We start from the raw sequence: 23,953 nt of genomic DNA on the forward strand, positions 1-23,953 counted from the left end.
TTACATGACAAAATCTGAAAATCTTGATGGTTTTTTCACTTCTCTTCTAGGTCGCTCTGCAGGAATCTCCGGAAAACCCTTCTCGTCAGTTGAGCCGCTCTGGTCAACGCTTGAAGAAAAACGTTGATCCTGTCGTGGCAGTGTCGTTTTATCCCCAGTTGCGTTGATAGTGCCATAAACACGCTGCTTCTCTGGATTAGGCAACTCTCGATCATCTTCGCTGTTCTGCTCTACTGACTCCTTCGTAATACACATCGGATGTAAACGTTCAGCCTCCTCCTGTCGCACTGGCTTCACCACTTCAGATGTTTGTTCGTTTCGTTTGCCGGGTTTCACGTGAACCGCACTTCTACGGTATATCGCGCCATCGCTCATTTCAACTTCGCATGACTGATCCTCGAGTCGCCGCAACAGAACTGCTTTCTCCCACGTTGAGTGAAGATCCGGTCTACGTTGAACCAGCACTTTTGCTCCAACTTGTAACTCTGGCAGCTTCTTTGCTCTTTTGTCGTAACTCATTTTGGTAATAGCTCTCTTGTGTCGAATACTTTCCTCTACATCCTGTGACTTGGGCGGCTTCAGTCGGTTCGCGATGATTGGTACGGTGCTTCGAGTAGTTCTGCAAAACAGTCTTTGGTTCGGACTGGATCCTACAGCATTCGGAGTATTACGATGCTGCTGTAGAGCTCTCCAAAAGTCAGCTCCACTTTTAACGCACTTTTTGTACAGCTGCTTCATAGCCTTTATTGAAGATTCTGCTTTTCCATTTCCCTGGGCGTGATACGGAGATGACGTTACTGGCATAAAATCCCATTCTCGTGCAAATTCCCTCCATTCTACGTTGTCGAACTGTGGTCCGTTATCTGTGACCACTACCTCCGGACTTCCATGTCGTGCAAAATTACGTTTGCAGATTTTCACAATCGTATTGGTTTTAGAGTCGCTTAAGAAATCTACTTCGACAAAGTCTGAGAAACTATCAGCTGTAACCATTATAGTTAACTTCTTGTTGCCAGTCTTTATTTCGCCCAGGTCAATATTTACTCGCTGAAATGGGTACTCTGGTATAGGGTGCGTGGTCATGGGAGGTTTGCACTGATTACTGCTAAACTCCATACAAACTTCACAGTTTCGGACATAATTTGTAATCTGATCGGTCATCCCTGGCCAGAAGAATGACTCTCGTGCTGCACGAAGCGTATAGTCAATACCTAGATGCGCCATGTGTAAATTATCTAGCAGCTTCTTTCGTAGACTTTTTGGCACTAGCACTCTGCCACTCTTGAAAATAACTCCTTGACACGTTGAAAGATCGTATCTTATTGCCCAGTAAACGTACATCTCATCTTCCAAATCAGCTTTATTTTCTGGCCATCCGTCGATTAGCAATTGCAATAGTGTATACAAAGTTCGGTCCTTTCTGGTTTCAGTCGCTATCTCTCCAAATCGTTCATCCGAAACGCTGATAAACTCAACAACATTGACTTCAGCAATTTCTTGAAATGCCGCTTCCACTTTGTCGCTTTGTTGGGTCCTTTCGCTGGGTATGGCCGTTCTTGATAGCAAATCTGCTATATGCATTTCACTACCTTTTCGGTACCGAACTGATATGTCGTAACGTTGTAGCGTCATTCTCATTTTTTGAAGACGTAGCGGTGCATCTGTTATTGGCTTCTTGAAAATGTCCTCTAAAGGTTTGTGATCGGACTCTACGACTGCAAACCTTCCTGCCACATATTGATCAAATCTCTTGCACGCGAACACAATTGCCAAGCATTCCCGTTCAATAGGAGCATAATTTCTTTCCGTCTTGCTCAGAGTTCGTGAGGCGTATGCCACCGGTCTGCCTAGTTGAAGTAAAACACATCCAACTCCCAGCATGCTTGCGTCGCATTGAATAACTAGCGGTTCAGTTGGATCGTAATAGCGCAATATGGGTGCCTCTGTCACCAACCGCTTAATTAATCGAAAACAATCTGCCGCCTCTTGATTCCATTCGAACTCTGCTGTGTCACGGGTGAGCCTTCGAAGTGGAGCACTAACTTCAGACAACCTCGGAAGAAATCGCCCCAGGTAGGTGACTAGTCCCAAAAAAGTCAACAGCTCTTTCTTATTTCCTGGAGGTTGAATGTCCAAAACAGCAGATATTTTGCCCGGATCTGGTTTAACTCCTTTGTCCGTCAAAATATGTCCGAAAAATGGCACCGACGATAACGCCACCTTTGCTTTTGCTCTGTTCAGCTTGAGTCCTCTTTCTCTGCATCGTAGAAATACTGCTTCCAAATTTCGATTGTGGTCGAGCATGGCTGCCTCCATTGTGTCACCACAACCGAAAACTACTACGTCATCTGCTAAACAACGTACGCCTCTAAGCCCGGTAATAATCTGTTGTTGTGCCTTTTGAAAAACTTCAGGAGCGCATGAAATCCCAAATGGCATCCTCTTCCAACGATACACACCCATTGGTGTCCAGAAGGCCGTCAAATCCGAGCTCCGTTCATCTAGATCCAAATGCCAAAATCCGTTTTTTGCGTCGAGTACCGTGAACACTTTCGCTTTAGCAAACTCCGGAAGCAGCTCCTCTATCGTCGGGATCTGATGATTCATACGTTTTATAGCCTGGTTTAGTTCCGCCGGATCCAGGCACAGCCGTAATTTGTCGCCTTTCTTAACTAGCACGAGATTGCTCAGCCACTCCATGTGTCTGTTGACCGGTTCAACTATTCCTCTTTTCTCTAAATCCTCTATCTTGGTTTTCAACTCCGGGAGATATGCGAGAGGAATGCGTCGTGCTTTTTGTTGGACCGCTGTAATGGAATCATCAATTTCAATTTTGAATTTCCCATGGAATACACCGTCACCTTCAAAAACGTCATGGTACTTACGGAGGATCCCATCACAGCTCTGATGCAAAGCGGTCACATTGTATATATCCTGTACTTTGATGATTCCAAGGTCGATTGCCGATTGTGACGACAGCAACGGTGGTCTTGTTTTCTTGACAATCACAAAAGTTAGTGACTTGGAGCCATCTTTTAACTCAACGTCCAAGTTCACTTTTCCTTTCGGCGCTATTATTTTTCCCGAGTAACACCTCAATTTGATTTTCGTGGAAAAAATCTTCGCATTTGGTGACATCCGCATCAGATCTCTATAGCAAAGCACGTTCACTCTGGCTCCTGTATCGACTTGTATGTCCAGAGGCTTTGGTGCTCCAGTGCAATTCACTACTCTTAGCTGCACCATAATTTTTCCAGCGTCCTTCATTTGTTCACCGTCAACCTTGGCAATGTCCACGTACTCACATTCTTCCTCGTCATCTGAACTTTCCGCACTTCCAGAGCTATCTTCCATTTGTCGGATGTTTTTGTTCCTGGGTCCATTCCTCACACGATTCGCACGACAAACTGCTTTGTAGTGGTTCAGCTTCCCACATGCGCGGCATTTACTTCCGAACGCTGGGCATTTTTTTTTATCTTTCGGGTGTTTTCCGCCGCAGTACTTACACTTGTTTACAAATTTCATTGTAGCTGTCAACTTGAAAGTTTCCCTGGCAGAATCCTTCGTGACTGACATTCGTTCGTATTTTCGTGCCAGCTCTTCGATTTGTTGATGCTCCTTGACTTTTTTCACCATGTCATCCACCGGAATATCACCAGCCTTGAGTAGCTCCTTTCTCGTCTGATGGTCTCGCACACCAGCTATCACTCGATCTTTAAGCAGATCTTCCTGCTGAGCCGCGGTGTACCCACAGCTGGTCGCCTTCTTTTTAAGCCGTTTCACAAAATCTTCTATTTTTTCTTCTTCCTCCTGGCACATCGCATTGAACTCGGCACGCTCCATCCGTCGGTCACGTTGTGGTCTCAAATGCTGCTCGATCCGAGATAAAATTTCATCCGGCAACGCAAGCTCCTCCTCCGTCAGTTGCAATTCCTCAACTAGCATCACACCTTCTATTCCCATGACCGCCATCAGGGTCGCGACTTGCTGATTCGCCGCCTTTTTCGCTACCTCCGTGGCTAAGGCGTAGTATTTCCACTGCAGCCGGAATATTTTTATCGCCTCTCCGTCGTCACCGCCCAACTTCAGCGGTACTGGAACTGGTATGTTGGCCATTTTAAGGTTAGGTTTGTGCCGTAAATTTTCTCGGTTAAAATCTTCCCGATTCCGCTTCGCGTCGCGATTTTTATTACGGATACTGTTACCGAATTAAACGTACTACGATTAAATCGCGACTTTAACCCGTTACTGAGACATTAAATCGAAAAAATGCCCACTTTTGACACCATGTTTACAAAGACATGTGGTGTTGTCGAGTATCTAATAATGACTGTTTATTTACATAGAAATCATAGGGTAGTAAGAAGTAACATAACAGGGTGGTTCAAATACAACACCTTTGGAATAATCGAGTGGAGCCACCGACCCTTCTCATCCTCGTCCCATTTGCGCTGCCAGTTGACAAGAGAGTTTCTTCGAACTAAGAAGTAAAATTCGTTGAAGACGATTTCACGGTGATATGTGTCGCCTTCCATCGCCCCCACCTTTGCCAGAGAGTCCGCCCTCTCATTACCCATTATCGAGCAATGTGAGGGGACCCAAACGAAGGTGATGGCAAAGCAACGTCTTGATAAAGCACTCAGAGTCTCTCGTATCTTCCCGAGGAAATACGGTGAGTGCTTTCCTGGTCTTATTGAACGGATTGCTTCAACAGAACTGAGGCTGTCCGTTATAATGTAGTAGTGTCCTACTGGCCTTGAAACGACGCTGTCCAACGCCCAGTAAATGGCTCCTAACTCTGCGATGTATACCGAGCATGGTGGATGGAGGTTATAAGAGGCGGTAGCTATTTCGTTAAAAACTCCAAATCCCGTTGATTCCTCTATAAGCGACCCATCTGTAAAGTACATTTTGTCAGCATTGACGTGTCTATATTTAGCATCGAAAATTCTTGGAATCAGAAGTGGGCGATGTGAATCAGGGATTCCACGAATTTCTTGCTGCATAGACAAATCAAACTGGACAGAAGAGGTGTCGTAGTCAGGGATGAAAACACGAGTTGGAGAGTACGAAGAAGGATTAAACTGCATGGACATAAAGACATGATATATAGACATAAATCTTATTTGAAGATTTTGCTCAAGTAGTCTTTCAAAATTTACGATCACCAATGGGTTCATGACCTCACACCTGATGAGGAACCGGAGTGATAATAAATTGAATCGATCTTTTAGTGGGAGTATGCCTGCCAAAACTTCAAGACTCATGGTATGCGTTGAGAGCATACAGCCCAAAGCGATGCGAAGACAACGATATTGGATACGCTCGAGTTTGATGAGATGAGTTTTAGCAGCTGACTGGAAACAGAAGCTACCATATTCCATAACTGAGAGAATAGTTGTTCGATACAATTTTAAAAGATCTTCTGGATGGGCTCCCCACCAGGTGCCAGTGATTGATCGGAGAAAATTGATTCTTTGTTGGCATTTTCCTTTCAGATACTCAATGTGGGCTCTCCAGGTACACTTGGAATCAAACCAAACCCCAAGATACTTAAAACACCTCGATTGAGTGATCGTTCTGCCTAGGAGTTGAAGCTTAGGTTGAGCAGGTCTACGTTTCTTAGAGAAAACAACCATCTCCGTTTTCTGTGGAGAAAACTCAATCCCAAGCCCCAAAGCCCAGGTTGACAATCTGTCTAAAGTATCTTGTAAAGGTCTGTGCAGATGAGACTCAGTAGATCCTGTGACAGACACTACTCCGTCATCTGCAAGTTGTCTTAGTGTGCAACCTTCAGAGAGACAACTGTCGATGTCACTTACGTAAAAGTTGTACAAAAGTGGACTCAAACATGAACCTTGCGGGAGGCCCATGTAAGAAGTCCTTCTAATTGAAATATCTCCGTGAGCAAAGTTCAGATGTTTCTCACAAAGCAAGCTGTATAAGATGTTGTTCAATAGTGGAGGCAGACCCCGAGAGTGCAACTTGTCTGACAACACCTAGAGACTGCATCAAAAGCTCCCTTTATGTCTAGAAACACTGAAGCCATTTGCTCACGTTTTGCGTACGCCATTTGTATCTCTGAAGACAGCAAAGCAAGACAATCGTTTGTCCCTTTGCCCCTTCGAAACCCAAATTGGGTATCTGAAAGGAGACCATTTGTTTCCACCCATTTATCCAATCGGAACAAAATCATTTTCTCCATCAATTTCCGAATGCAAGACAACATCGCTATTGGACGGTACGAATTAAAATCGGACGCTGGTTTCCCAGGCTTTTGGATAGTAATAACTCTCACTTGTCTCCAATCTTCGGGAACAATGTTATGCTCTAAGAATTGATTAAATAAATTCAACAAGCGAAATTTGGCGGCATCCGGAAGGTTTTTCAACAAGTTGAATTTTATTTTATCAACTCCCGGAGCTGAATTGTTACAAGAGAGGAGAGCAAGTGAGAATTCCATCATTGAAAAGCTGGAATCCAAATCACATCTGTTCGGAGACACACTTCGGATGATTTTTTGCACAGGTGTGGAATCTGGACAGATTTTCCGTGCGAAATTTAAAATCCATTTATGCGAATGTTCTTCACTTTCGTTCGTGGAAGAACGATTGCGCATGCTGCGTGCCACATTCCACAAAGTGCTTAAGGATGTTTCCCGCGATAAACCTCCCACAAAATTACGCCAATGTGCACGTTTTTTTCCCTTGATCAGGTTTTTAAATTGCTGCTCAAGAGCAAAATACGCGTTGAAGTTATCCAGGGTTCCGTGTTTCCGAAAAACTTTGAAAGCGTTCGATTTGTCCACGTACAGTTTAGTACAATGACTGTCCCACCATGGATTGGGAGGCCTTCGGCGAACAGATAGATCTGGGATGGGTTTCGTTTGAGATTGAACTGCACTTTCATAAATCAAGCGAGCAAGAAAAGTATATTCCTCCAACGGAGGTAATACATCCACAGAATTGATGGTTGAAATAACTGCGTCCGAGTACTTTTTCCAGTCGATGTGTCTTGTGAGATCATATGCCATGTTTGTTGAGTTTGAAGTGTTGACCCCATTGGTGATCGATATTTTGATAGGCAAGTGATCACTACCATTGGGATCGGGGATTACCTTCCACTGGCAATCCAATGATAGTGAATTTGAGCAGAGTGAGAGGTCAATTGCACTTTGTCTTGCAGGAGGTTTAGGTACTCGTGTTTTTTCACCCGTGTTCAAAATTGTTAAATTGAAACTGTCACAAATGTCATAAATAAGAGTAGAACGACTATCGTCAATTTGTTCTCCCCAGACAGTTCCATGTGAATTGAAGTCACCCAGGATCAACCTTGGCTCAGGAAGTACTGAGCACAGGTCCTCTAGGTGACTTCGATCCACTGCAACTCTATGAGGCCAGTACAAACTGACAACGCATAAGTCCTTACCTCTTATAGTTGTATGACATGCAACAGCTTCAATTCCTCCTGATAAAGGGAGGTGGATTCTATAAAAGGAGTGGCGCTTATTGATCCCCAAAAGCACCCCTCCATAAGAATCGTTGCGATCCAGACGGATAATGTTAAAGTCGTGGAATGGAATATCTGTTTGAGAAGAAAGCCATGTTTCAGAAAGGGCAAAAATATCGCAACTAGTTTCATGAAGAAGATGTTTGAACGGATCCAATTTAGGGATTAAACTACGACAATTCCACTGCAACACAGTGATATCTCCGACCTCTCGGCTTAAATTAGCCATCGAGAGAGATAAACACTGATAGAAAGGGCCAAGTTTGCATCAATTGCTTCAAAAGTGTCTTTACTATAGGGAGCATTGTAGTAACAATGCCTCTTACGGATTCAGATACGTTTAAGAACGAGAAAATTCCATTAAGAATGTCAGAAAGCTTGAAAAGTCCTGGCTGGGAGACTGATTCAGACAAAACCGCGTTAGTGGTTGGAGTACTCGCTGCAGCTGATGTCCCCGCTGTTGATGTGAAATTTGGTGGTGAAAAAGTCGTTCGGAATCCAGGAGGAACTAGTTTTTCTTTATTCGGAGCTACCGACTTTTTAGTGGCGCTGATTGGAGAACTAATAGTAGGGATTTTGTTTGGAACTTTGGAGGACTTGGAAGTTGTTTTGGCTCGTTTCCGTGAGTTTGCCACAAAAACGAAAGGGGTCTCTTCATCAGTGGAGTCCTCATTGTCAACTGGCAGCACTGAAAAAATGTTACTTAACTGAGGTTGAGTCGGGGGAGAAGCGCTCTTTAAAATAGCGGCGTAAGAACGATTGGATCGTTCTTTTAAAGAGCGCCTCTCCTTATCCCAGCGACTCTTAAATGCCTCGCACACAGAGATATCATGAGGTGAGCCCCCGCAATAGACACATTTCTGTTCTATTGCTGAGCACGCTCCTTCCTCATGAATCTCTGCGCAACGAGGGCAGCGTGCCTTGTTACAACAATGGGACTCGGTGTGTCCCATTTTCATGCACTTTTTGCAACTCATTGGGCGAGGCACAAAGAGTCGCACAGGAAGCCTCAACATTCCGTTGATCAAAACGTAGTGAGGGAGGGCGGTACCTGCGAAGGTTACGCGAAATGAGGCTGAAGGCGAGTACTTTTTAACTCCGTTCACAACGTTGGCAGTTTTAAGTTGACGGCAATCCAAGATTTCGACCGAAGTCGACTCAAGGCCTTTAAACTTTCCAACGCCGTTGGACTTAACGTACTCTGCCTCCAGGCTCATTTCCGTTATCACGCCCTCGATCTCGACGTTTCGAGACGGAACAAAAACATGGTACTCCAGGTTAATGAACTTGCTGGCAACAATTTCATTTGCACCTTTCCGATCAGCCACTACAACGCGCAGCTTGTCTGGTCGCACCTTTGAAATGCTGGTCACGGAGGGCCACCTCGCCAGATCTTTGGTGATCTGTACCACGTTAAGACGTTTTCCATTAGGTTTGGGCCGGATGAAAACCACCCAAGGCCCAGTAAAAGATGAACCGTCTGTGTAGGTTCGGAGTCGGGGTGTTCTACTCTCAACCGTGGTGGACAAAGAACTAACACTCATCGAAGAATGAGAAACATTTGACGGACCAGCATCATCTGAATCCTCCAAATGCTCCTCATCCTCGTAGGTAACATCCTTATCATCCTCAGCTAAGGAGTTCAACTCCCCGCCATCGTTCATATTTTCTCACGAGAACACGAGTGCTCCCGTTTTGAAAATATAAACGAAGCACACAATGATCGAATAAAGGGAAACAGATAGAGAAGAAAAAGTGAAAAAAGAATAAAAGACTCACAAGCTTTTGCACTTTGTTTCTACAAATGTTTTCACCAGCCACGTGGTCCTCCGTTGGAGCAAGATGTAGACGTTGATCGGACCAAATGCTCGACCGTCCTGTGATTACCCGGATGCGGCGATCAGAACCGAATCCTCCGAGTTACCGCCCTGACGATGTCCAAAATCCGAATTTGAAGGGCGAACAGGAAGGCGCCTTCCGAAGATGAATATGGCCTTGATGGAGATGGTGATGGAAAAAAAACCTGCTGCAGCGAACCAAATTGGCGTTTGCACACCTGTGCCAGCCGGCTCCGTTGACAAACCCCGGCAATTAACGACCGAGCCAGCAGGAAAAAATCACTCCTCGTGGAAAAACGTACTTCGGAACACAGCACTTTTGTTAGGTTTGATTTTATGCCCTTGTTCGTAGCTACCTGAAATGCGGCTCGGCAAAAATGGCACGAATGGGATTAGTTTTGAGTTCGCAGTTCGAACTCCATTTTGAACAATCGCGAGGAGGAAAAAGGGTACTTAACTTTAAGTTCATAGAATCGAACTACACTCAGAACATAAACAACCCAAAATTAAGAACGCCAACGCACCAAAACAAAGTTCAGTTTGCTTTCTTGATTTTGGTGTGGTGAAGAAAGTCCAAAACGAAAGTTCACAGCTTGAACTCGACACCCCAAAAAACTTTATATTTTTTGTTGGCTGTTTTTATCGGTTGCTGTTTGATCTGAGTCTCCCTGGAGAAAAAAAGAAAAAAAAAACTGCGATTGAAATAGGTACGTAAATTTTAATTTGTATAATTAATTCAGTTAGTTTACGTTATATGATGTATTTTCAGATCATAATCGAATAAACTCTGCCTCTACAACATTAGAAGATTTCCAATTTGAGTACCAAGTTGATGATTTTTTTAAAAAACGGTCATACTCATACACAACCAACGAATTATGAAGAACTCGCCGACCGAAACCACATTAGAACAAGTAAAGAACTGCTTGGCTTACAATATTCTTTATAAATTTCAATGTGAATTCTATTTTTAGGTTTGTGATGCTGAATTACTGCAGCTAGAGGGAATCAAAATTGTGAAAACCCGAGCGGAACTACTCGATGTTTTACTAAACGATGAAATCACTCTTCCACCGGGCATCTATCTCCTTTTTAAAACCGTATCTAGAACAGCTCAAGAGAAGAATCGTCCGGTTTCATACGGTGGCATTTTTCCAGAACCGGGTTGACTATTCGTAACTGAATGTTCTACCAGCTGTCTCGTAGAGAAACGAGAATATGAATCCGGAAGATGCGCAACAGTTCTAAGGAGTGAAAGTTCCGGAAATGCATCCGAATCCTCGGCCAAGAAATTAAAACCATCTTCTTAAAAAAAGTTGAAGAGAATATGTTTCGGAAAATATTTACAAGAAAAGCTAAAATTAATATTTCAATAAACATATGTTTTAAACGAAAAACATTTTTTGCATTGAAGACATTTATTACTCTTTTTGTATGTTTGTCTAGTTAAAATATATATCGTTTTCCGTTCAAACGGCATTCTCGATTTTGGGGTGTGAGAATAGGACTTCATTCTCAAGTTTGGGAAAACCCCCTTAAACTCATTTTCGTCGGGAGCCAGTTTCATCCGATTTTGCGGCATTACAACTTGGTTTTGGGTTGTAGCCGCTTAGAGTGTATGTTTTGAACCTCGGTCGTACTTAATTTTGAGTTTAAAAAAAGGAGCGTGCATGCATGCAGTTGCAACTTGTGATCAACGTCGCGACGTCTCTGTCAAGTTTCGACCACGCGAGCGTCGTGTTTTCCTTTCTTCTTTTTACAACGCAGCTCGTGGTCGGTCGTGCCACGATTTCTGCAGTAAATTCGTGAATTTTCATTTCAATCGTCGAGTTTGAAAAAAAAAAAATTACGATGGAATACATTGGCCAAAGTAGCAGTGCTCCTGGAATGGACCAAGTTTCTACGAAAAACAAAATGTAAGTACCTTTAAAGGTGCTATCAGTTTGGTACCCTTGTTTATACATAACCTTGATTGATCTGTTTACGTTTATTCCAGCTTGTGTTGCGAATGCGGGGTTCCGATCGAGCCGAATCCATCCAACATGTGCGTGGCCTGTCTACGGACGCATGTGGATATCACGGCAAACATTCCCAAACAGGCAGTTATTTTCTTCTGCCGGAACTGCGAACGCTATCTGAATCCTCCGGCCGAGTGGGTCCAGTGTAGTCTCGAGTCGAAGGAGCTACTGTCGGTTTGCCTAAAACGGCTGAAGGGTCTTAAAGAGGTTAAGCTGGTGGATGCCGGATTCATCTGGACCGAGCCGCATTCGAAGCGTATTAAGGTGAAGCTTACCGTGCATGGGGAGGTCATGGATGGGGTCGTTTTGCAGCAGGTCTTTGTTGTCGAGTTTACCGTTAACAATCAGATGTGCAACGATTGTCACCGGACAGAGGCGAAAGATTTCTGGCGTTGTTTGGTTCAGGTTCGTCAGAAGTCTCTGAATAAGAAGACGCTCTTCTATCTGGAGCAGATGATTCTTAAACACAAAGCACACGAGAACACATTGGGTATAAAGCCGTCTCCTTCCGGAGGACTGGATTTCTACTATGCCACGGATGCCCACGCTAGGAAAATGGTTGACTTTGTGCAAGCGGTTCTTCCGGTGAAGGTGACCAACTCGAAGAAGCTGATTTCCCACGACATTCACAGCAATTCGTACAACTACAAGTATTCCTACGCGATCGACGTGGTTCCGATCTCCAAGGGAAGCTTGATTTGCCTGAACAAGAAGTTGCAGCAGCAACTGGGTCACATTTCTCCGGTTTGTCTCGTTACAAAGGTAGCAAACGCAATCCATCTGATCGATCCACAGACGGCTCAAATGGCCGAAGTGCAAAACATGGCTTTCTGGAAAAATCCTTTCGAGGCGATTTGCAATCCTAAACAGATGGTTGAATTCGTCGTGATGGATGTGGACATTGTTCGAGATCAGGAAAAGAAAGCTTTCCCAGGTCAGGGTCCAGTTTCTTTTCGACATCTGCTAGCCGACGTTTGGGTGGTAAAAGCATCGGAATTGGGAATCAATGAAAACAACATTCACGCCCGATCCCATCTGGGCCACTTGTTGAAGGTGGGTGATTCGGTGATGGGATTCGATCTTCGGGAAGCCAACATCAACAATGGCGAGTTTGAAAAGCTTAAGCAGGACGCGATTCCGGATATCTTGCTGGTGAAGAAGTTCTACGATAAATCCGTCCGTAAACAGCGCCGCAATTGGAAGCTGAAGCATCTGACAGAAGACATTGCCCTGGATACCGATATCGAGAACGACTACAACGAATTCCTCGAGGATTTGGAAGAGGATGCTGATATGCGTCAGAACGTCAACATCTTCAAGGATTCCAGTAAGCAGATGCCGGTTGATGTCAACGATATGGCCGACCCATCGGAACCGAGGATCACGCTGGAGGAAATGCTCGACGATCTGGTACTGGACGATGTCGAAATGGCTGAAGCTTGAAAGTTTGATGAAATACAAAAAAGCACTAGTATTTTGTTACAAAATAAATTACACTTTATTTGAGACAAATTATTTGTTCATATACTGTTTTATCCGAAAGTCATCAGGATTGGAGTGATTTTTAAGGTTTATTTTTTGTCATATAAAATTATTCACAGTGATTAAATGCGTGTTTTGTAATTCCATATCCCAAAACATGCTAGGTTTATCGTTGAATGAGTTTTGGAATATCTAAAAATCTTTTTTCTAGTTCAGAGATGGAGACTTTTTCCTTTTTTCTGTACAATAAAGAATGCTCTGCCCTGGCAGGAAAAATCCGATTTTTTTTTTGTTTCGCCTTTTCTTATGTTTATGAATGAATGACTAAACACAATTCGCCAATAACAGGATCATGATGCCCGAGCCACTTGAAAAACATATCTTAGCAATGCCTGCAAACGGTACATTTGGTTTCACTGTGACCACCACTTGATGATGCTGCGGAGACTCTCCGGCCGTCGAGCTCTCAGTTGTTCTCGACATCCTACGGGAGAAGCAATATAACGCTAGAGGATTCTGTTCGATAAATGGCCGGCCTTCGACCAGACCGAACTGAGCGCCATTAGAAAATTTTAAAACAATAGAAACTAAATCTCGAGTTGTTCATATCCTAGATCGCAAAACCAAATACGATTGACTAAAATGAATTCATGGGATTATAAACTATTGATTCTAGCTTATAAACATCAAATATTTTGTTCCTAGATGAAACAATTTGCACATAAAGTTCAAGTGTACTCGAAAAAATGCTGATGGCGTTCAGTTCGGTCTGGTCGAATCCCGACCAAATGATATGAAGATAAAATACTTACCGTTGGATCACAATCTGCACAGTGCCACGAGTATCCGCGTTTTTTCGGAGTCTTCTTCAGCGGTGGATCCAAACAACCGAAGTGATAGTTCTTCCGACATTCATCACACCTGAAAAAATTACACACAAAATTTCCGAGGCCGAAAATTAGCAAAATTTTGCTCAAATTTGACCAGCTAAAATCTTAGCAATCAATTTATCAATTTATTTTTACTAAAATTTTAGCAAAATAACAAAATGTGTCCTGACTGAATGTTTACTAATTTTCAAGCAAACAAAAACCTTTATTTGCTAAAATTTTAGCAAAATTTATTTTTCTAACGTTTGCTCGAATTTGAGTTAAATCCAAAATTAAATTATTTTTAATGAAGGGTTTTCATTTTCAACAAAATTAAAAAGTGAGATTTGATTTTTTTTTAATCTTCTTTTTTATTATCGTTCGCATCACTCTGCGGGTTTCCAAAAGTGTATTCCATCATCGCGTTCTATTAAATCTTCACCACTGAAATCTGAAAAACAGAAATAATTAAGTTTAGTGCATTTCATATTTAGAAGAATAGAAATAAAACTATAATAGCAAGACAGTCTATTTTTTGTTACCTGATAGTAAAAACACTGACCACCAAACAGGTCAACAACACACACAACCCGGCGGAACCACTACTGCTGCTTCCGGGTTCGGTTTTGCGCTTCACCATTTCTCCTCCTTTCTCGGTATCGCGTACCGGTATGTGCAGCGTTAGGATTCCGCTATTTTTCCATTAGTTACCGAACCGGTAACCGTTCCGCTTGAGGAAGAATGGCTACTTCTGCAGCATTCCCTCCCACGAGATGCTGTTGATCCTGGAAAAGTTCGGAAACCTGATTAGTCGATGCCGATTTGAGGATCTGCATGAATTGAAGGTATCGGAAGCTTTCTAAATTTTCTCTATTTTTCCTTTTAATTGCATCTACCAGTATTGTATCTACTACCAGTACTACTTACCTAATCCAAATTCTAACCAAACGACGAAAAACTGAGGAGCAGAACAAAAATGTTTTACCCGCGCGCGGTGCAAAATGAAAACAAGAATAATCTAACAGGTTCCCGCCTGTGTCGCCTTTCTAAAATTTGAGCACTTAAAGAACGCGGTTTGGGCACAGGCTAAAAGTTTGAGTCCATGCTACTATAAATGCTAAAATTAGTAGTAAATTGGTTAATTTTACTCAAATTGAGCAAAAGTCACGACAATTTGGGAAAGTGCTAACTCGACAGTAAAAAAAAATTTTTGCTTATGGAAAGTAACAGCTCATTTTTGCTAAGTGGAGCCTCGAAAGTTTTGTGTGTATGCAAACGGAATTTCAAAATGAGAGAGGAAAAATGGTGCACAGCATTTTAAGAAACGTACTGAACTATATTGCTTGTAGGACCAATGATGTTGCACACATCGCACAATGTTTCTCCAGCAGCAGCCTGGGAACTGTTGGTAATCGATCCCGTCGACGAGTTCATGGAACCCCGGCTAGGTCGCACAGCGATGCTCATTCGTCGGCCCCGATTTCGAATGGAACCGACAGCGGCTGACTTGGCGGCAGGGAATTGTGGCGTGGTGGGCATGCTTGGAACCGATGCCGAGCTTGCTACCTGAGCTGCTTTTGGTGATGGTGCTGGTGGCAGCAGACCCGGTGCTGCTACCGGAGATTTCAATGCAGTAAGTGAGGGTGCCGATGTGGATGCTTTAAGGGGTGGATTTGCTTTTGTTAGTCCCGTTGCTGGGGAGCTGACCGGAGTGCTTGTCTGCAAAAAGGACAGTATTGAAGAAAGACTTGTCTTTGCAAATAAAAGAGAAATCATTACCGCTACGCCTTCGCAGCCGACTGTTTGGCGGGGAGGCTCAATACTATCGTTGGGAACGAAAAAGATCGTATGCGTGTTGGAACCATCCGACCCAACTGATTTGATCTGAAATTTGAACAAAATTAGAAGAACATTAATTACCAGTGAAACAATCTACAATCAAACTCAATCAACATACCTTAATCTTGATCCTGGGACGGTTATCATCTCCGGCAAAGGTACCGGAGCTACTACCACCGGGTGTGTCGTTTGGGTTCTCCATATCGTGATTCTTTCGCTTCCGCTTGCGTTTGTGCTCTTTGGCAGGGGAACCATCTTCCGGGTTGTGCGGGGACCGGTTCCGGTGCTTTTCCTTTTTTCGTTTGCTATGCTTGTGTGATGAACCGGTTACGGTGGGTCCTCCTGAGCTGGTTGATGCCTCTGGCGTGTCAATAGGGACAAGACTTGTTTCACCGCTGCTTTTTGTTATCGCTGCCGATTCCGTCGATTGGAGGGATTCCGTAGAACTGCTAGCAGTAGTGGCAGTTGACGATGATTCCGTCCCAGATGTAAGCGACGGCACTGACGTTACAGTTTTGAGTTTTGAAGCATTTTTATCGTCCTCTAAAACTGATTCCACTGATTTTGTCTCTGGTAAATTTTTCTTTTTCTTTTTAGCCTCCACGAGCTCTTCCTTTGCTTCCTTCTCCGGCTCCTCTTTTTTAATATCTGCTTTCAGAGCAGGCTCCGGAGGGACCGTTGTGTCTGTTGTTTTCTTTTTACGGCCTCTTTTGTTCGGGGCTTTCGGAGTCACTTCAACGGATGTGTCTCCAGAGCTCATTTTCTCTGCCAATTCGTGGTCAATCTTGGGAATTTCCAGAATCATATCCTTTGTTTCAATACCATTTGTATCCATACCGCTTTTGGTTGGAGTATCTGTGGAACCAGAATTACCACTCTTACGCCCACGACGTGGTGCTGGGGGAGGATTTTCTGGGGACTTTTCAAAATCCGACGATGGAATATCGTACGGAATAATGATACCATCTTTGCTATAGCGAGTACGTGACTTTCGTGGAGCCTTTGGGAGTATAACGTTTTCAGGGCCAGAATCATCGGATTTGTCGCATTCGGAACACTGCCATCCGTAAAGTTTGGATTTTTTTGGATGACGAGTTAGTGGCGGGTTTAAGCAACCTAGATGATAATACAGGTGACAGGTATCACATTTGGCCAGCAAATGTTGATCGGAACAACGTTTACAAATTCCACATTCATTCAGCAGCTCTTCGCTGTTTTGCTTGCATTGAGTGCTAAGGATACGACCTGTATCGTCCCTTTTCCCGGGAGCGATGAGATTCTGTAAGGGGAATCCTACTCCCATTTTAAGAGCTGCAGCCGTGGGCACGGTTATGGTCCTGGCAGGTGGCGTTGAGCTGGGCGTATTGATAACAACACTGGGATTCTGTATTGGTGGTACAGAGGGTGGCTTTCCAATTTGCTCGACCGGTATCAAGGCTTTGTTAGGGCACAACGCATGAATATCGTCGTACAACTGTTTTATAGCGTCCTTCAAATCATCGTTCTGTTTCAAAGCATCTTGATTGGTTTTCATAGCGGAATCGTAACGATCCCGTAAGCGTTGTTGTTCGTCTAGTAATTTCTTGTTTGAAATAACTTGTTCTTGAAGTGTTTTCTTGATTTCTTTTAACCTGAGAGATCGATCCAAATAATATCCGATAAACTCTACACTGAAAGCAGGTGGAATGTGCCATTTTTTGCGAACATCCGCCAGGGCTGCCATCTGCGCTTCCTGAAATTCCATCGCAGCCGTGTCTATGCCCATCAATTCTGCTTTAAGAAGTAATTTTTTACATGCCGAAGCACTAGTCGTCAAAAGCCTTGGCATTTTCTGTGTTGGGACCCATGGTGGATTCTTCGTTTCCTTATGAGTAACGTACTTCTTCCGGTGCTTGGCCAACTTCCTCTCAATGCGGACTTGCTCGGGAGATGGTTTTTCCAAGCGCTTCGCTTCTTTTTCTAACTTTCGATTGAATGCTTTCAGTTTGATGGCATTGTAGTTGCGTTTCCTATGTTTGATCAATGTTTTATCGGAATGAATTTTGCAGTGCGCATAGAAAGGATCGGCTTGGTCTGCTTCTTCCGAATGTGCCTCGGATAACAGACCCGCGTATTGGGCACAGGTAACGTGAAAGTAGGTCTTACACATGCCAGCATCGCACCCGATACAAACTCCAGTCCGAGCATACTTGGCATCGTCACATAAGCTACACGTTTTGGCCCCCCATTTGTTGTAAGGCATTTCGAACAAGGTCACCGATGACAACTGATCAACCTCGCCAAATGCCACCCCTGGAACGTACAGCGCACACACCAGATGTACCCATTTGCCAACATCTGTTTCCTTGAAAATACCTCCCCTATTGGGGCACAGCTCACAATCTGGTTGCATTACCCCAGCCTTACAGGCTTCACAAAACCATGGCTCAGTCGAGCAAGACGAAATTGTGCTGCTAACGCTGGTGCTCTCGCTAACTCCATAACATCCTTCATGCACCGTCACTCCACACCCATCGCATTCCACAATCTCGTTCTGGTCATCGCTTCGATCCCCTAAACAAGCGCAACAAATCGGTGTGCCCATCAATTTCAACGTTGCCTTATCCACTCCCTTGGTAGCATTCTTGAAAATCTCTTCAAAATTCATAGGCTTTTCCAGTGTTTCCGTTATCTTAACTGCACCCTTAGATCCGCTTCCGGTCGTTCCACTATCCGTGCCATCTTCCTCATCATCGTCCCCATCGTTATCATCATCGTCGTCCTCGTCATCGTCGTCATCATCATCATCATCCCCATCGCCATCTCCGTCCTCTTCGTCTTTACTGCCGGCCGAGAAGTCATCGCTATCATCATCGTGATCTTCGATACGGAAGTCCGAATCCGACGAACTTTCGCCCAAATCAAAATCAAGGAGCGTCTGTGTCGTCAAATCGTTCCCCGATTTGCGTTTCATTTTACTTCTTGCGAATGGGTTTCCTTATGAAAGTTACCTGAAATTGTATCCAAAATCGTTTGTCAGAGTATTCTTGTGTACTAAATTACTTTAAACATGTTAAATGGAGATAAAAAGATTTAATACTACTTTTCCTTTTATAACGCCGGTACTTAGTATTTTGTAATAAGTACATTGAACAGTACTCATATAACCTCACAAATCATTCTATCTTCCATCACCTTCTCGCATACATCACCCTCTTCTGCTTCCCACCCACCCCACTTACTTCAAACCCCTTCCACAAACTTCCAGCAACACAAGCACACAAGGAAAAACAGCAGCCGTCGGTAATGGCCAGAATCCTTGCACCCGAAAAATGAATTTACACCACCGGGCCCGATTCGATTGGGTCGAAAAACTATCGCATTCGGTAGAAAACACTCGCGGACAACTTTTCACACTATTTTCAGCCCGTGGGAAGCGATTTCTAACAGAGAAAATCGAATTTAACCCGCGACAGATTCGAACCGACGGACTATTTTTCTCCGAAATTTCGTTTCTGACGGCTGTCAAACTTTCCGGTTTGGCGTATTAGTGCGTTGGTGTTGGTGAAATGTGACCCATCATCGCATGGGTTGCCAGGTGCCCAGATTTGTCTGTAATCCAAGTTTTACTCCTCTTGAGTTTGTGTTTTAGGCTTTAAGCCTAGTCCACACTCGGCAACTTGAATGCGATTTCGGTTGCTGAGACTTGTTTTTGTTTACATCTTGGTTGCTGAAGGTCTCCCATACTTGTCGGGAGACTTGAGACCAATGTGGTGGAAAGAGAGGTGATGAGCAGAGGTGCCAGGTCGTTTTGTCAAAAATCAGGACACCGCCGAGACAAAAATCAGGATTTTTCAGGACACCACTAAATTGGGGAAAATAACAAGCAGTTCTGACTAAATTGCATAACTAATGGCGAAATATAGACGCTCATGACGCCTGGAATTATGCAAATGAAGCGAAAATAACCTTGGCTGGCCTGCAGTAAATATCGAAAAACACTTTTTAAATATCATATTTGAACCGAAGATTATTATTACTTAATCTGGTTAAACTATTTTATTTAAGATTTGTTTGATGTTCTCATCATTTAACAATAAATTTAGTTATAAATTAGATATTTTTAAAAAATCAGGACAAATCAGGACATTTTAAGGCCATTTTAAAAAAATCAGGACAATTCAAGCGTTTATGAAAAATCAGGACGGCCTCTCAAAAATCAGGACAAATCCTGATAAATCAGGACACCTGGCAACCCTGGTGATGAGAAAGAAACGTTGCAAAAGTAGAAGTAAAGTTTTTTCTTCGTAAACATAGTTACCATGACAGAAGTGATGTCACTACCGACCATTTTCGCGACGCATTTTGCCTAGGATAAATGAAGTTCCCTGACAACGACGCGTCGCGACGCAGGGCTTGTTTATCACTCAGAATCAAAACAACCCAAAAATGACTTTGCCAGGGCACCAAACTTACACGGAAAATAATAAAAAGGTAAAATTTACCGAGTTAGCAAAGGTGAACGCTCGTGAAAGCCAAAAAGGTAACTTCTACCTCTTCGAGGTGAAACTCACCTCACAGTGAGGTAAAATTTACCTGAATCGAGGTTTGAAAAAAGGTACAATTCACCGAGAAAAAAGGTGAATCCAAAAAAGGTAAATCTTACCTCGTAGCGAGGTGAATTGAGCTCGATAAAAAAGTATAATTCACCTAGAAAAAAAGGTAAATCCAAATAAGGTAAAACTTACCTCGTAGCGAGGTGTAATTGACCTGGATTGAGCCAAACAAAACGGTACAATTCTTCTAAAAAAAAGTAACTATTCGCCGAACCCGTTCATTGAGGTTAAGCTGTTTTGTCATTCTAGGAACAAGTTTTGCTTTGTGCCTAATATGTGAAAATCGGAATAGAAAGGTAAGTGTTCTTAAATATCATTTAGTTGTGCTGGTTCTCGTCATAATACTATTGATTTTGTTTCAGATCGGCCCATAGAGCTTTGAGGTGTATTCCACGTCATCCTCCAGCCGGAAAAGCCGAACCTGACCGGATTAGTCGAACGGAGGAGGCCATGAATGTACGCAACGCAGGTGGATTCAGCGGCCATAGCGGCTCAAAAGAACGCGAAGCCGAATTACCAGTCCCTATTTATCTCCAATAAATATCATTTTTGAAGGAATTTGGTATTTTTTAAATTCTTATTGAAGAAAACAATCAAACCAACCAGCATTTACCTTTTAAATCAGTAAATGGGAAAACCGTATTATTTACTATTTTGCTAGGTGAATGCGAAAAAGGTAAAATTTACCATTTTGCTAGGTAAATTGAAAAAAGGTAAAATTTACCTTTTTGCTAGGTGAATGAAAAAAAGGTAAAATTTACCTCGAAAGAGGGGTGGAAAAAATTCACCTCGCGAAAAGGTAAATTTTACCTTTTTTTTATTTTCCGTGTAAGTTCAGCTGTCTTTCTTCATTTTGGGGTGTTGTCAATACACCAAAGTTAAAGTTCGGAGCTCGAACTTATCACCCCAAAAAAATTTCCCTTTTCTCCCGCATTTTGTAACCAAAAAAAAAACAGTTGTACCGAAAACAAAGTATGGTAAAAAGCGTTTAATTTAATATGATTCTATTATTCTAAATTCATTCTATTTTACAGCTTTCCAGAACACGTTAGTTTATCGAGTGTCGATGCAGAAATCGTATTCTAGAACGACTAGAATATCATTTGCATCACCCAGCGAATTTTCAGATGGTAGAAAAACCATTAGGAAACCGGAGGAAGTGGATGACGATCTGGAACAATCGTAGCATTAGCCATTCACGGCCTACTGAAAACGATAACTCCCGATAGCACCAGGTGGCCTCAAGCTTGTGCTGAAACGCGCTGTTCCTATATGCTGCCCATCGCCGGAGAAGTTTTTGACAAGGCATGATTTCGGTTGTTCCGCAAATTAATTGTATGCACTGGATAGTCATCAATTCCAGTGACGATTTTAGTCTGGTTTTCCTTCTTCCGGTGCTAGTGAATAGTGAAAAAAACATTTTGTAATTATGAACAAACACATTGTGTTTATTTAATATGTATAATCCCTTTTGATAATTGGTTCATGAAATGAAAAATCCCATAAAAATCCCTGCCGCATGACATGCCCCAAAATTAAGTTGCATAAAGGACGTTTATTCTCATGTTTGGGAAAACCTACTCGAACTTAAAATAGTCGGGAGCCAGTTTCATCCGATTTTGCGGCATAACAACTTGGTTTTGGGTTGTCGCGGCTTAGAGTGATGTTTATTTTTCTTTATTCTCTCCGACGTGCAATAGTGTGCGTTCCTTTGCGCCACCTTAGTAAAAGTGTACCTCATTGACTTGAGACGATCATCTCATCAAATGTAAACAAAAACAAGTCTCAGCAACCGAAATCGCAATCCACTCGCTAAATTTGAAATACTCAGAGCCCGGCTACCTTTTACTCAGACGTCGCCACATGTATGAAGCAGCCGACGGCTGATCTTAATGGACTCAGAAATCAGCGGAAAGATTACTCAGACGGCAGGAAATTCGCCACTCAGAGAACTCGAGTGCTTGAAGGCGACAACTGAGTAAATGTTGAACAGTTTGTACGAGGTGGTTGAACTTGGTTGGTTTTGTGCAGCAAAAACATGAAATTTTACATGGTGAATATATTGATTTTAAAGGTAATTTCTAGATGTTGATACGGTTTTATTTATATTTCAGAATTCTGCGACGAAGTGATGATGGTCCAAATAGATTTGCCATCTAGTACGGCATAATGGGTCCCGGCCCGGGAGACAAAACCCGACGGGCAAAAAAAAAATTCAAAAAGTTTGCGGATTTTTTTTAAAATACAGGTGTATGAACAATATTTTGACTTTTATTATTCATCAATCAACAAATCCATCATTTGTCTGAATAATAATACAGGACTTAGTTATTTTTTTTTTTTTTTTTTTTTAATCATAGGTTTGTTTATTAAGGCATTTTACTTATAAAGTTTCGTTTTGCCGAGTGTATCACTTTATTAATCTATGTTAGTAGAAGGGGGAGCCGTAATAGTCGCGGCGACTCAACTGTTAGTTGTATTCTAATTTGGGGGTTGGGAAGGGGAGCGTTTAGGGTTCATTATGGAAATCATTTCTCCATCTGGGCTCGGTGGTGGCTTCTTGTAGCTGTGGATGCATGAGCTACTCCAGATTGTCGTCTTCCTGGCCAGACTTCTGGTGGAGTTGGTGGAACCCATTGGACGGTAGATTACTCTATTGAATAGATGAAATGAACATTAATAGGGTACATATACAGGGGAAAAGCCACGAAGAAAGGAAGACTAAACGACCACGTCAGACATTTTAAGATATTTGTAGATAGGGTACAAATATTCAAGATCAAGTTTTGCCAAGATGTCTCGAATCGGAACACCGGGTGGTTTACGTCGGGCCCTAAGGGTATCCAGTAGCCAAGCCCTCGATCGATCAAACCGTTCACACGTCCACACAACATGATCAATGTCGTGGTAGCCATCCCCACAAACACAAACATTGCTTGTAACTAGTTGTATACGAAACAAATGCGCGTCAAGCCGGCAGTGATTTGACATGAGCCGAGAAACCACGCGAATGAAATCGCGACTCATGTTAAAATGCTTAAACCATGCCTTCGTCGGAACCTTAGGGATAATCGTATGGAGCCAACGTCCCTTTGTGCCACTATCCCAGCTAGACTGCCAAGCGTTAATCGCTAAAGTGCGAGGTATTGAAAAATATTCATTGTAAGTTATTATCCTCTCAAAGATTTCACCTTGTAACGCGCCCACCTTAGCCAATGAGTCCGCATTCTCATTGCCTTGAATAAGACAATGAGACGGGATCCAAGCTAAGGTAATCCTGTACGAATTTTCGATCAAAGCGCCCAATATCCCAGAAATTTCCAGCAAAAAATGGGAAGAGCGCTTCATCAGTTTCATCGATCGAATCGCCTCAACGGAGCTGAGGCTATCCGAATAGATGAAATAGTGGTCTATGGGCAGTGTGCGAATGTGTTCCAAGGTACAATAAATTGCGGCTAGTTCGGCAACGTAAACGGAGCATGGCTCTCGAAGCTTGAACGAAGCTTCAAAGCGCTCATTATACACTGCGAAACCAGTCGCGCCGTCGATTCTAGAACCATCAGTAAAGAACATTTTTGTAGGGTCAATTTCACGTACTTTTGATGCAAAGATTGAAGGAATGACGTTGGGTCGGACGTGATCTGGAATTCCACGGATGTCAGCGGTCATGGACAGATCGAATTTTATTAAGGAACTGCTGATCGGGTAAAAGTGACTCGTGTCCGAATTTAACAAAGAAGGGTTTATTTCTAACTGACTAAAAGTTTGATAATTGTTTACATATTTTACTTGCGAATTAATAT

The 23,953-nt window shown here is 42.9% G+C and overlaps 3 protein-coding genes and 2 long non-coding RNA genes across 6 annotated transcripts; 3 read left to right on the forward strand and 2 right to left on the reverse strand.

Annotated features, from left to right (window-relative positions):
* On the reverse strand, nucleotides 1-9,173 carry LOC129748700 (uncharacterized protein K02A2.6-like). The gene is made up of 2 exons (XM_055743387.1): nucleotides 8,524-9,173; nucleotides 1-4,198 (listed from the first exon to the last, which is right to left on the reverse strand). The coding sequence occupies exons 1-2, from the start codon at nucleotides 9,171-9,173 to the stop codon at nucleotides 1-3; spliced, it is 4,848 nt and encodes a 1,615-aa protein (XP_055599362.1).
* Nucleotides 9,174-9,926: 753 nt separating this feature from the next.
* Nucleotides 9,927-10,894, forward strand: LOC129751412 (uncharacterized). Its single transcript, XR_008738700.1, has 3 exons — nucleotides 9,927-10,054; nucleotides 10,117-10,261; nucleotides 10,322-10,894. It is a non-coding gene; the product is annotated as an uncharacterized LOC129751412 (long non-coding RNA).
* Nucleotides 10,895-11,081: 187 nt separating this feature from the next.
* LOC129751404 (60S ribosomal export protein NMD3) lies at nucleotides 11,082-12,877 on the forward strand. The gene is made up of 2 exons (XM_055746895.1): nucleotides 11,082-11,263; nucleotides 11,344-12,877. Exons 1-2 carry the CDS (start codon nucleotides 11,199-11,201, stop codon nucleotides 12,806-12,808), a joined length of 1,530 nt encoding a protein of 509 aa, XP_055602870.1. The 5' UTR covers nucleotides 11,082-11,198; the 3' UTR covers nucleotides 12,809-12,877.
* Nucleotides 12,866-19,063, reverse strand: LOC129751396 (PHD finger protein 14). Its single transcript, XM_055746885.1, has 6 exons — nucleotides 18,777-19,063; nucleotides 15,674-18,545; nucleotides 15,496-15,600; nucleotides 15,047-15,435; nucleotides 13,660-13,768; nucleotides 12,866-13,331 (listed from the first exon to the last, which is right to left on the reverse strand). The coding sequence occupies exons 2-6, from the start codon at nucleotides 18,506-18,508 to the stop codon at nucleotides 13,314-13,316; spliced, it is 3,456 nt and encodes a 1,151-aa protein (XP_055602860.1). The 5' UTR covers nucleotides 18,509-18,545; nucleotides 18,777-19,063; the 3' UTR covers nucleotides 12,866-13,313.
* Nucleotides 19,064-20,987: 1,924 nt separating this feature from the next.
* Nucleotides 20,988-22,412, forward strand: LOC129739623 (uncharacterized). 2 transcript variants are annotated; one of them, XR_008735916.1, is made up of 3 exons: nucleotides 20,988-21,127; nucleotides 21,185-22,203; nucleotides 22,265-22,412. It is a non-coding gene; the product is annotated as an uncharacterized LOC129739623 (long non-coding RNA). The 2 variants fall into 2 exon arrangements; XR_008735917.1 differs by having other exon boundaries at nucleotides 21,005-21,122.
* Nucleotides 22,413-23,953: the final 1,541 nt, after the last annotated feature.

This window comes from Uranotaenia lowii, chromosome 1, assembly GCF_029784155.1.
Source record: "Uranotaenia lowii strain MFRU-FL chromosome 1, ASM2978415v1, whole genome shotgun sequence".
In the NCBI taxonomy this organism is placed as follows: Eukaryota; Metazoa; Arthropoda; class Insecta; order Diptera; family Culicidae; genus Uranotaenia; species Uranotaenia lowii.